The following is a 13,240-nucleotide window of genomic DNA, read 5'->3' as shown; positions in this document are numbered from 1 at the left end:
TTTGTATCAATTTTTAAGTTGCCGTAGCAACGCACGGGCACCCTACTAGTATGTCATTATGTCCTTAGACTGTCTCCAGCATGTAGTGTAAAATAGGGGACATGAAACTATAGATGATATTGTTTGCAAAGTGATGTTTGAAATAGGGGATGAGAAAAGGAATGTGATATAAATCTGCTGGAGGTAGCCTTTGAGCTCACTACTCGCAGTTGAGCTTTGAGCTGAGCTGTTGAACATGTCTGGTGAGTAGGCTAATCTGTGCTAGCTGAGTGGTCCCCAGAGAAGGCGCTTCCACCGCCCGAGAAAGAAAATGCCGAGGACCCAGACTGCGAAACGGCGGCACCACCCACACCCAGGCCACGGCTCCTCTGAATCTGCCGAAGCCTGAAGATGTCTCGTGGCACAGCTGCCCTGCTCTGCACCGCCGACGCATCCTCTTCCTCCTGCGCCCCTTGCCCTGCGTTGCGTTTCCATTCCGTTGCATTAGTATGTATACATGAACAGAAACAATCATTACAGTGTTACTTACTCTCCACGTCCTTCCTTCTCTCCCTTGGAGGTCTATGGACAGATCCATTCTGGTTCAGTCCCGTTTTTCCAACGCCTGAGAGCTCACTCACGCCACCTGCTTTCCCAGCACTCTGTGCAACTGGCAATGTGCTCTGCAGCAGCACGCTGAGCACCACATCGATATCCGGCGATGGTCCTGCCAAGGTGCTCCGTATTTTCAGCATCGACTCAAATGCCCCATGCAAATTACGCCGACGTCGGCAAGTGAGAGGGGTGAGTACCTTCAATAGCAGGCAAATTCTTAATAAAGGACACCATCGACGGCGATAGCACTTTGAGCGTGGCTTCAACCTCCTTCGTGTACCCACTGCTAGTTGCTGCAAACTCTGGGCCTGCCCAAGAATCCACGGTGATTTCCCACTCTGCTTGCCAGCCAAGGGGGAAGCTAAACAACAATGTCTCATGACCAATCACACCACAAACTGAATTCCCCTTCCCCTTCCTAGAGTACTGCAAATAGAATGGCTAATACACAAGATCGAATGTACCTTTCATCTGTCTTGGATCATAAATAACCATTTGAGAAGTCTCAGGACGAACAACTTTGGCAGATTGTGGTAATAACCTCGCACTCGCACTAAATCCTGCAGCACCTTTGTCTGAGCCAGAGACAGCAAACACACTCAGCAACATTCCCATATATCATGTTTGTTATTAAGGCATCCACCATAAGTAAGCCCCTTACCTAGCATGCTACCGCTATTTAACATAGCTGGTTTCTCAACCTTCTTAACAATGTTTTTCGCAAGCCACTGCAATAGTAAAATTAAGAAGGCGTAAGTGAGGGAGGCTTCCCCATGGAAACCAAATAACCAATGGTTAACTCTGTACAAAAAATATCAAACACGAAAACATACTACCTTTCTCAACCAAATTAACAGAGTGCTTAAGGGCCACATCCATGGTGTATCATATTATTGGTATATGAATTATACAATAATGTTTTTTTAAATATATATATATATACACACACACGCATGAAATCTATCACCTGGATTTACTAGTTTGTGCCATCTGATTGATGCAAGAAACTTGCAGAATCACTGCTGATGCCACATACAAATACTCAAGTCAAACTTTTTAATTCAAGTTTTTATCGAGAACTTAATCCAAACAGACAGATTTCACCCGGCGCTCACACCTTTTAAGGATTGCACATTGACTTGGAAAGACCGATAAAATATTTGCTTAGATACTTTAGTTTGTAGTATAACTTTAACCCGGAGCTCAGATTTCAAAGCAGATAACTTAATTAGGTTGTTCTGAGCGGCAGATGGCTACAAGGGTTAGAGGGCGATGACTAGAGTTAGAGGGTGACGGCTAGGGTTAGGGGCGCTGGGGAGGCCAGCCGCGGGGCTTTTCCCACGGCCGACAAGAGAGAAGGGATTTCCTTCTAATCTCTTGCTTACCTTCAATTGATACAATCACTCTCCTTATATAGAGAGCGTTACTTACCATCTAAGCACTAGATCTAATCTTTATCTCTAATTCTAATCTTATCCCAAACAAGTCTATCTTTATCTAAGCAAGCCGAGAGGCGTGCAACAGTGTCGCCGTTACAGTAGCGGCACTGTAGTGGGCCCTCTTGGGCCCTGACACTACACCCCTCCTAACAAGCAGGTTGTCCGGAATCTGCAACCTAACGATGACTCCTCTGGACACAAACCTAACACCTAAAAATAAGCCTTTTACATCTCAACTTATTTTATTATTCCGAATACGAATGTGACTGCGACTCTTTATTTTTTTATCCCTTAAGATAAGGCGGACACCCTCACGCATTGGACTTGCACGTGTGTAGCCACCTGGATCCCATGGACGCCATCTGGACGAAAGGAGAGCACATGGATGGCCACCTGGAGTTGGTCGCAAGAATGGCCAGCTAAGGCGCCCTCGTGGCGGCCGATAGCAGAATGTAGTGGCGCTAAGCAGTGTGCCCTTACCAATGACAAGGGGAACGCCTTCCCTACCGTCGCTGTCGTAGAGTTGAAGTTCGTCGCCCGCGGGACACGCACCATGCTCGCACTTGGGACAGCAGGCCGACACGGTTGCTGATGGCCGTCCAACAGGGCGAGGTCACGCCCCTGTGTGCCGAGGTCAACCGCCACAAAGGTTGCCTCGAGCATCTGCCGGCGCACCCGCTGTAGCCGCCGGTGCACTAGAAGGCCACGCGCCACATCCTGCAGCCACCAACGCTTGGTGCCGTGCGGCCAACGCTAGCTGCTGCTCATGTTGCTCCGCTGCCTTGATTTACAACAACCCCTGCTCAACCACCAGGAGCGAGGCTTGCATCTTTGCGAGATTAGCCCTTATGTTGGCCCACAAGTCCACCATCGATGGAGATGGTGATGGCTGCATCGACGACAGTGCCTTGGGCGCAGTGACTGCCGATGTGGATGTCGCCAGTGTTGGGGACGACGGCGTGACGAAATTGGTATCAAAAGCCATGCGGTGTACATCAAAACCCAACCTATCTGATATCAGATTGTTATGGATGGTTGGGGTATCAAAAGCCATCGACGTCTTGCCCAAACTCTAATCCTTGAAATCGAATCTGGTTCCTTAAACTTCGTTTGAAATTCTTTCACGCTTGCGTTGCACGTGTCTCTCTATGGCCTGACATCGTGACGCGTGTGGAAGGTGCTAACCTGTGTGTGGACAGCGCACAACCTGTCGCCAACGTAAACGTTGCGTGACGTTGCTTTCGAAAGGATCACAATTTCGACGCTGTATCGATCTCGCGTATTTATTTCGCGAAATGTCGAGCCTTGTGTCTGTTTAAAAATTTATGGATTAAGAGAACATGAATTTGGTATCCCGACCCACTCTTGTGATTTTGGCCCAAGCAAATATTATTAGAACTCGACGACAACAATATTACTGCAAAACTAAATTGGACCGAGATAACTAGAACCGAACTGAGTATTCGTAATTAATCTGTTCCACTGTCTACAACTATGGAAATTTGTCTGATCCCAAAAATACCTACCAATGTTAGCGTAGTCCAAAAATATTAAAATTGATATTGTTTTGATGGGCCTGTCTGCATCTCGCTCAGATTCAAATCCTAGATTTTTCACTTATTTGGGTATTCTATTGGTTAAAGATTGGGAGAGGAAAATTTTCTATTTCTCTTTCTCTCCATAGACTTATCCTCCATTGCCTAATTTCCTTGTTCCTATCTGTTGTTGCCGTTCAACTGGGCAGCATACCCTTTTCTCCTTATCCCCTTCACGCCTAGCCGCCCTCCCTGATCCCCATGCCCAAGCTCGCCCTTAGCCATGGCGGGTGCCGCCGCCACCTCACCCTTGGTGCTCGCCGAGCTCGCCCTTAGCCCTGTCGTGCCCCTGCGCTCGATCCTCGCTGAAGTCACGCCTGGGTGATGTCCCCGTCGATCGCGCTTGCTCTTGCACCTCCAGCAGCTCGTCGTGCATGGTCGAGTCTTCATCTCCGCGCCCGACATCTGGTTCGCGCCACCGCTCAGCTCGCCCCATGTCCGAAGGCAGCCGTCCCTACTCTTCCCATGGCGACCTCGCATTCACTGCCCCTATTTCTTCCCCAAGCCGACGCCCCCTCCCTCTATCTTTCTCTCTGCTGCAGCGCCCAACGCCCTCATTTTCCCAGGCATGGACACCAGCGCCCCTCTACTCCTTCCCCATGGCTACGCACCTCTATGCAGCAGCCCCTCGCCGCCGAACATCCCCCTGTAGCCCCGCGCCATCCGCACCCGTATGGTGTTTGACAAAATGCCCTAGTAGAATGTTGTGTCGTGGATAGCCCTATTGGCGTTGTCGGGTGTTTGATGTTTTGCGCAGCCCGTCCGTAACGTCGTCGACCCTCGGTGAGGTCCTGTTCTAGCTCTGTCGTTTTAGCGTTCGACGTCGATTGCTAACTTGTGATTTGTGTGTATGTGTGTGATTTTGTGGAGGTATGGCACTTAGGGTATTTGAGATGAAGCGGAATGTTTCAGCACATCATCCACCAGGTGTTCGGTGAAAGGTCCAAGCCAAAAGTCATCGTCGTTTTAGAATATATCGAGTCGATTCGAATTTGGTGAGCCTCGTCACTATCCTTGCAAATTAATTTGATTGATGGATTGATTAGAGATGTAGTCGATGATTTTCTTGTTCTAGCACAGGTGCGCTAAAGTGAATATGTCTAGTAGTAATTGGATGGAGTCGATGCTCGTCGTTGCCCTTGCGAGTTTTTAGTCGATTTAGGTTTTGATGTGCAAATTCATATTTTGGCCAGCTAGTTTAATTAAGGAATGAATGGATGGATGGTTGAACATACGTATCAATGATGCTTTTGTGGTTAGCAGGTGTGGTGTGGTGTGATCTCCGATTCCCTATTATTGCCGGTGTCTTGCTCCATCGTGACCTTAGGAAAGGATGTCTTTCCTCTAGATTACTCATAATGATTGTGTTTGGATTATGTTTTGTCTTAGCTAATTGATGAAAATCCTTAGTTGGGTGTAATAATATGGTTGTCGTTCTAGTGGGAGGTTGATGTGTTACCTGACATAAGTTAGAATTAAGGCAAGTATGTATTGTATTATGAAACTAATTAGATATATGCAAGGTTGTGGTGGATTCTTAATAGTGAAATGGATGTATCATGTGCATATGGTGTATTGTATAGTTCATATTATGAAATATGTGCATTAGTATTAGGAAGCCAAAGTATTGTTTGATCTAAAGATTTGTTTATGATGCCCATTAGGCAATGGATGCTTTGATAAAAGAGTTGGTAAGGTGTGGTTAAGTTAATAGAAGCTAAGCTGGAATTCTTGTTGTTTAGGGCTGCAGGTACAGTTTTAATTGCGCAGATAGTTCAATGAAGTAAACCATGTTTTCTGTAAAAATGTTATATAGGAAGTTGTAGATCACTTCTTTATCTCACTTGTGTAAAAATTTCATGACCATAAGCTTAGCAGTTTAGGAGTTATGCTTCTCTGAAGTCCAGTTTCTGAATCTGTCCAAATTCTGTACAGGTTTCGAAAATTGGATTGTTTGGCTAAGTTAAAATGAGAATAAGTCCTTAGTAATTATAGGAGAATTGTAGTACTTTTCTTAAGCTTTCAAACAAATTTTGGATCACCCTTTTTGGTGATCTATAAGTTAAGTTACAGCTGTTTGAAGTAGGATCTCTGAATCTGTCCAAATTTGGACAGCAAAGCCTTTCTTATGTCTTTTGACCTTTATATGCATTGAATTAACCTGAGATGTTTATAATGAATTGTAGACAATTCTATTAGCTTTCTAAAAAGTCTAGGATCACCTGATTTGGATGTTTGAGACTCCAGTTATGGATTTTTGAAGTAGTCGAATTCTGTCCAAATCTGGACAGAATTTATGTTTAGTTTTGTTTGACCTTTCTAAAGTCGAATCCTGTTGTGATGATAATACCAAAGTTATAGAGGACTTCAGAAGCTTTCCAGAAAGTCATAGTTTACTATTTTAGGATGAATATCTTGTAAGTTATGAGCTAAACACATAACTGATGTACTGCTGTCCATAAATCAGCAAGTATTAAATTGATTGTTTGGAGTTTCTTTTGTGTGGGTAACGTTTTGTTTAAATAGTATAGTTTGAATGTTGATCTGAGGATAACATAGAACATATGTATGGCTTTTGTTATTTGATGTTTGGTTTAGATCCAATTGACTAGAACGCCATGTTTAAGGTTTGAGTTAGATCCGGATGAGCTAAAGAAGCGAGATTGTGGTGATTAGTCATTTATCAATGTCTAGCGTTTACTTATGGGAATGTTTTGCGCCTCGCCATTAAGTGTTTAGTTTTCTATTCTATAGCATTATTTATCTTGTGCTATTCCTGCTCGTATTCAATCATGTGCATTATACATTTCAATTAGGTACGTTAATTAATCACGTGATGCGGAAGACCCAAGCTGAGTCGACCACAAGATGCTGTTAAGCGTGGGCTTCTTTGCAAAGTGATGCTGATGGAAGAACTTAAGGATGGATGACCTGAACAAGTGTCAGACCAAAAGCTGATCGTCAAGTGGTCATCGTCTAACAAACACTAACCTATGTTTATCCCAGGCAAGCCCCGATGCATTTGCCACCTCCTTGTTGTTTTAAAATTTTTATCACTTATATGCTGCATTAGGGTAGTAGGAGTTCAATAATTAAACCTTTGTTGCATAACTTCCTTGAACTATTGATTATCATCCTTAATACCTGTTTTAAAAAGCTAGATGTTCTTAGTATGCTCATAGACTAAGAACAAAATGTTTTGATCTATGAATCATGTTTTTACAAAGAAAAAGAGGCTGGAGTGATGAAGGTATCAAAGGCCTTGATGACTTCATCATTTCAGTAGGGTACCTCTGACAGGTACCAGGTTTTCAGAAATAATTTAATGTGAGACCAGACGTTGAGCAGGAAAGGTCGCCCATCTGTATCGCTTAAGGACCGCCTGATTGTTGGCCTGCTGATCTAGGACCCTTGAACTTGTAAAGTACTTAATGTGAGATTCAGGAAAAGTACTTAACTTGTAAAGTAAAATTTTGGCATAAGGATCCACTACTAGTAAGCTTTTCTGCAAATCGAGTCTTTGAAATTTGGTAAGCTTTACCTTGATTCCCGACAAACCAGCATACCCTTGAGAGTCTTTTCTTTAGTCGGGTAAGTCTTGCTGAGTAATTGCGTACTCAGGGTTTTATTCTCATTGTTGCTACAGGTTACGAGTCACTTTGATTGTGATTGATGTTAAGTGCCGGTGGGCTCGGCCTTCTTATATATGTGTATCCCATCTTAAGCTTCTTTATTGAGGATTGTCACTTAAGCTAGCATGTATTTTAAAACTTATAAATGTTTTATACATTCAAATTGTAATTTTTTAAAACAATTTCTTTTGTAATCAACTCCGATGATATATATTAAAACCTTGTTATAACTTGTAAATGTTGTAACTTGTAACCATTTTGTAATAAAGAATTTCCGCTACAAATGTTGGTGTGTGAGTTGTGTTTACTTAATCCTGCGATCTTGGCGGTAAGTGTTTATCCGAGATCCTTGGGACACTCGGACATATCCTGTTAAGTTGTTTGGTGCACATGCATAGTCGTCTGAGGTCTTTGAGACAAGGACAGGTGCATGTAGGCCCAATAACTTGGGAGGTTGTGCGACAGCCGAAGTCGTTGCTGGAGAGCGTGGTGGTGTAGAGCTCGATGTAGCCGGAGCTAGAGAGCGTGGCACTGGAGTCGGTGGAGACTTGGGGGCTGGGGTAGACCTGCTCGAAGAAGAGTTGCCTACTCCCCCAGCTCCCTCGAAGTGGACGTACTTGATGGTGAAGTCGTCGTACGTCAGAGTCGTGTCGTCGTCCACCGCCTTGTCCCATGCCCATCCTCGCCCTTCGTCGAACACTACGTCGCGCGCACACGTTGTGTTCCTGAGTCAAGGATGTGGTAGGCCTTCGAGCCCTCCGTGTAGCCAATGAACACCACCGGGTGCTTCTATCGTCGAGCTTGCCGATGTGGCCAAGCTTCTTGGTGAACGCGAGGCAGTCGAAGACCCGTAGGTGAGAGACCGTCGGCTTGCACCCATGCCAAGCCTTGTACGGTGTCATCTCGTTGAGTGCCTTGTTGGGCAAGTGGTTCAGGATGTAGACCGCTGCCACCACCGCCTCTCCCCAGAAGACAACCGGCATTCCCCTCTACTTGAGGAGAGCTCGAGCCATCCCCACAATTGGCTGGTTGCGTCGCTTGACGACGCCATTCTGTTGCGGGTTGTACGACGCGAAGTATTGGCGCTGAACGCCCTCATCCGCGCAGTACGACGCGAACTCAGCCGCCGTGAATTCCTTCTAATCTCTTGCTTCTAATCCCTTCTCCCCCACGACCGACAAGAGAGAAAGGATTTCCTTCTAATCTCTTGCTTACCTTTAATTGATACAATCCCTCTCCTTATATAGAGAGGGTTACTTGACCACTAAGCACTAGATCTAATCTTATCCCAAACTAGTCTATCTTTATCTAAACAACCTGAGGGCGTGGTACAGTGCCGCTGTTACTGTAGTGGCACTATAGCGGGCCCTCTTGGGCCCTGACATAGGTCATTTAGCACGCTAACTTCATCATCGCATAAGAACTCAAACACAATCATATATGTATAGATCGCAGAAGCTTAATGTATGAAGTTGGATAGTGCACACCTCTTGTCTCGCTAGATAATCCAATTCTTTTGATGAGCATGGCCAAAGATCCATGTAACTGTATCGAGAAACTATGTCATGAAGTGTGTTTTCCGATGCAGATAAGGCATCTTCAGATGTCCTAGATAGAGCCTCTTTCCTTCTTTGTTCAACCTGAGGAAAACATAACTTTTACGTATAATAAATGTATAGATTGTAGTTCTCCAGCGAAAATATGAAAATACTTATAAGAGTCACAAACATGAAGAAAAATTGTAAGAAAGATCAAGACTCAGAAGGGAACACTGAGAGCTGAGAAGGAACTGGAAATGTTATTGTGAAAGCAGTATGAAACACACAAACACATACTTTGCAACAAACATGCAACTGATCCTGTAACAGTTGAGGCTATCATTCAAAACTTGTTGCCTTGCCAAGTCTCTGATTTCCCATGTCGCTATCTAGGACTGTCCCTATCTTTAAAGAAGTTAACAAAAGAACATGTTCAGCCTTAGTATAGACAGGGCTGCAGATCAACTCCCGGATTGGAAGGTGGATTTAATGACAAGAGCTAGAAGAATACAAGTGCAATTTGTGTTGACAAGCATGTTAATTTACTTAGCTATGGCTATTGATTTGCCTTTGTTAGCATGAGCTATATTAGGCATGGATCTTCCTATGTTTGGTAGGTCCCTTGGGTTTGGGTAGTGGATGGCAGCACAGGCTTGTTGCCTTGTGCGCCTCCTCCCTGTTTGGTAGTAGATGGCAGCACAGGCTTGTTGCCTTCTGCGCCTCCTCCCTATATGGTTAGTTGATTGTATTAGGCAAGGATCTCCCTGATTGGACTGTTTCCTATTCCAGTGGGCATCCTTGCCTATATGTACTCGAGCCTTGCTCTCAATAATCATTCGCCAATTCCCCTAGTCCACTGTCTCACAGCCTTCCTGGGCAATCAAAGAGAGTGATAAGATACGTCGGGCATTCTTATGGAAAGGTCGCAGAGAAGTAAAAGGCGGGCATTGCTTGGTAGCGTGGGAAGTTTGTCGCCCCCTTGAGCTTGGAGGGCTAGGCATTTCTAGCCTTGAGGAGTAATGTTGGGGCTTATGAATGAGGTGGCTTTGGCTAGCAAAAACAGAACCTAATAGACCCTGTTCCTCTTTACAAATTCAAGTCTCAGAGAAGGTTCATGATTTCTTTGCAGTAGCAGTGCAATCGGATGTTGGTGATGGGGCAACTACTCTTTTCTAGACTGACCGATGGCTTCATGAGCAGAGAATTTGGACCTTGCTCCTCGACCACATGCCTTAGTTAGTACAAGGAGGGCTAAGAAATGTGCAGTATTGGAGGCCTTCAAAAACAAAGCTTGGGTGCGGGATATACAATGTGTTAGTCAATTTTGGTAAGCTAGAATCAGGGCTAGATAAATGATTACCTTCCCCAGAATAGGTAGGGTATATGAGTTGATTAGGCAAGGATCAATCACTGTGATTGGATGTTTCTATAAACCCTGTGATCCCTGTCTATATATGTGTAACCTCTCTACCCTGTTATGCAATGAATCAATGCAGTTCTAGCCTCCTCATAAGTTTGTACATGGTATCAGCAGTCGAGGCATCCTTCCTGGCCGACTCCGGCGTGCTGCCTTAGGCGCCACCTCCTCTCTTCGGCGTGCTGCCCCCGACGCGGCCCTCTCTCCGGCGTGCGTGCTACCCTCGGTGCCGCCGTCTTCCCCCATCTTCGCTGCTCCGGCGTGCAGCCACCCAGGCACCGCCATCTTCCGGCGCACAGCTCAAGCGCGGCCCTACCCCGTCCTCATCTATGGTGGGCTCCATGCTCTAGTCTTCGAGGAGGACGTCGCTGCCCTGCAAGCAGCTCGCCTCGCTGCCTTGGCACGGGCTGAGCAGGCGGAAGCTGAGGTCGCCGCCGCTACCGCCAGGGAGCAGGACACCACCGTTGACCGTGTCTGGGCAGCACTCGAGCGCGCAGCCCGGGAGCGCGTCGCCGCCGACCTAGTTCCCCCTAGCGACCATGGCGACTTCCACAACGAGGCATCCCTCGAAGATCGGCCCTCCGTCCACACGGCCATGCTCTTCCAGGAGGCCGCCGCGGTGCTCATCCTCCACGCTCAAGTCATCGTCGTGCAAAACATCTGCAGCCTCGTTCCCACCGTCCTCGAACTCGACGCCGGTACTTTCACTCGCTGGCGCGAAAAGTATCTGCTTACCCTCGGCAAGTACTCCCTGAAGACCACATCCTCCGCGACCTCCCTGCACCGGACTCACTCGACTGAACATGGATGGATTGCGTCGTCCGCTCCTGGCTCTACGGCACTCTCTCTGACGACCTCCAAGACCGCAGAGACTACGACATCACTGTTCGTGACACCTGGCTCGCCATCAAGAGCCAATTCCTCGGGAATCGAGAGGCCCACGCTCTTATCCTCGACGCCAAACTCCGCATCATCGTCCAAGGCGACCTCTATGTCGTCTGCAAGCGCCTCAAGACGATGGCCGATGACCTTCCTGACTTGGGCGAACCTGTCTCCTATCGCTCATTCGTCCTCAACCAGATTCATGGACTCAACGAGCGCTTCGCCCCAGTCGGTCGTCATCTCCGGCACGGACATCATTTCCCCACCTTCCTCGAGGCCTGCGATGAACTTGCCCTCGAGGAGCTCACCATGGGAGCTGCTCCTCCGACGACTCTCGTCACCGACACTCCCGCTCGCTTCGGCGGCCCTACCCAGCACTCCTCAGGGGGCACCGGCTCCGGAGGCGGCAAAGGCGATGGCCATGGAGCTTCCTCCTCATCCAACAAGGGCGGACGTGGAGGCCGCGGTGAAGGCGACAAGAGCGGCAACAGGGATGAGCGCAAATGTGGTGGCTCCAAGCCTGCTGCGGGAATCTCCGATAGTCCATGGCCCACGTACTACAATCCCTGGCTCATCGTACCAAAGGCCTTGTCCACCTGCGCCACATCACAAGCAGGCGCTTCTGGCACAGCAGCAACAGGCGTTGCCGCCCAACACCAGCAGCCACAGGGTCCCCCTCCTTGTAGCCTACTAAGATGGTAATCTTCAGGGGGCGCCCCTACCCTCACTTGGTGCTTCTGCACCACCAGGCTTCTACACTCCGCCGCCCAATCCGCCACCTGGATTTCCTACTTCCTAGGATCAACAGTTGCTCGCCTCGACGTTCAGCACCATGACTCTCCAGCAGCCTCAGTATACCAATTGGTACTTCGACTCAGGTGCTACCTCTCATATGACCTCTGATCCTCATTCACTTACTCATTCAGCTACTTCGTGATATCTCGTTCCTTCTTCCATTATTGTTGGTGATGGCTCCTTACTTCCTGTTACTGCAGCAGGGAACACTTCCCTCACAAATTCTCTATGCCTTAATTACTTTCTAATCTCACCTAGACTTATTAAGAATCTTATTTATGTTCGTCGGTTCACTATTGACAACAATTGTGTCATTGAATTTGACCCTTCTGGTTGCTCTATGAAGGATCTAACGTCCCGACAGGAGATTCTAAGGTGCAATATCTTCGGGCCGCTATACCCCCTACAGCTTCCCAGTGCTCATGCACTCAGCGTTAATTCCACCTCTTCGCTCTGGCACCGTCGTCTGGTCATCTAGGGCATGATGTCATGTCAAAAGTCGTCCATGCCATTCCTTTCAGCAATAAAGAACCTAGTATTCTGTGTCATGCTTGTCAGCTTGGGCGTCACACTCGTCTTCCATTTCAGTCATCATCATCTTGTGTGTCTAGTCCCTTTGAACTTGTACACTGTGATTGTGGACTTCCCAGTCGTTATTGTTTCAGATTTCAAATACTATCTTGTTATATTTGATGATTTTGTACATTATTTGTGGATGCTTCCCCTACACCTTAAATCTGTCACCTTCGACACACTAACTAGTTTCATTGCCTTTGTGAGTACACAGTTCGTCGTCACCATAAAGGCACTCCAATACAACAATGGCCGCGAGTGGCGAACGACATCGCCGAGGCGGCGTGGCTACAATCCGCTGACGAGGAGCACACTTGTATAATGTGACAACGTCAATGCCATGTACCTCTCCACCAGCCCGTCCAGCACTAGCGCACGAAGCATGTCGAGCTCGACCTCCACTTCGTCCGCGAGTGTGTCACCATTGGGGATGTGTGCGTTCTTCATGTCCCGACTACTTCTCAGTTTGTTGGCATCTTCACCAAGGGCCTCCCTACATCAGTGTTTGAGGAGTTTCAGTCCAATGTCAACATCTGTCGTTACTAGAGTTTCGACGGTGGGGTGTTAGATGTATTGTGTGTGATTGTCCCTGTATTGGGTCTAGGCCCACGTACCACTATTATTAATATTCACCCAACCCTAGTTTAGGGTTTCTAATCTAACACAGATTGAGGATTGGAACTTCATGGAGTGTTGTAGTAGGATCAATGGTTCGGTAGAAGGAGCGATAAGACTAGGTTTAAATAACCTGGTCATATTGGGAGCCTGGAGCATT

At 46.9% G+C, this 13,240-nt stretch overlaps 1 protein-coding gene across 12 annotated transcripts in view; it reads right to left on the bottom strand.

Annotated features, from left to right (window-relative positions):
- Nucleotides 1-83: 83 nt before the first annotated feature.
- LOC100278777 (uncharacterized) overlaps nt 84-13,240 on the bottom strand; it is a 51,731-nt gene continuing 38,574 nt past the window's right edge. For 4 of the 12 annotated variants that reach the window (XR_004849944.1, XR_004849945.1, XM_035959515.1 and 1 more), the window contains 6 exons: nt 8,748-8,900; nt 1,256-1,322; nt 1,059-1,169; nt 792-902; nt 530-706; nt 84-457 (listed from right to left, as the gene is read on the bottom strand). Coding sequence is in view for 9 of the 12 variants with exons in the window: in XM_035959515.1 (XP_035815408.1) it covers nt 252-457; nt 530-706; nt 792-902; nt 1,059-1,169; nt 1,256-1,322; nt 8,748-8,900 (825 nt within the window). In the remaining 3 variants the exon portion in view is untranslated. Of the gene's footprint in view, nt 458-529; nt 707-791; nt 933-1,058; nt 1,170-1,255; nt 1,323-8,747; nt 8,901-13,240 lie in introns of all 12 variants that reach the window. The other 8 variants (XM_020538887.3, XM_020538890.3, XM_035959517.1 and 5 more) reach the window with 5 other exon arrangements.

Source organism: Zea mays, chromosome 6 (genome assembly GCF_902167145.1).
Source record: "Zea mays cultivar B73 chromosome 6, Zm-B73-REFERENCE-NAM-5.0, whole genome shotgun sequence".
NCBI classification, from domain to species: domain Eukaryota; kingdom Viridiplantae; phylum Streptophyta; class Magnoliopsida; order Poales; family Poaceae; genus Zea; species Zea mays.
This window is presented reverse-complemented; position numbering and strand designations above follow the sequence as displayed.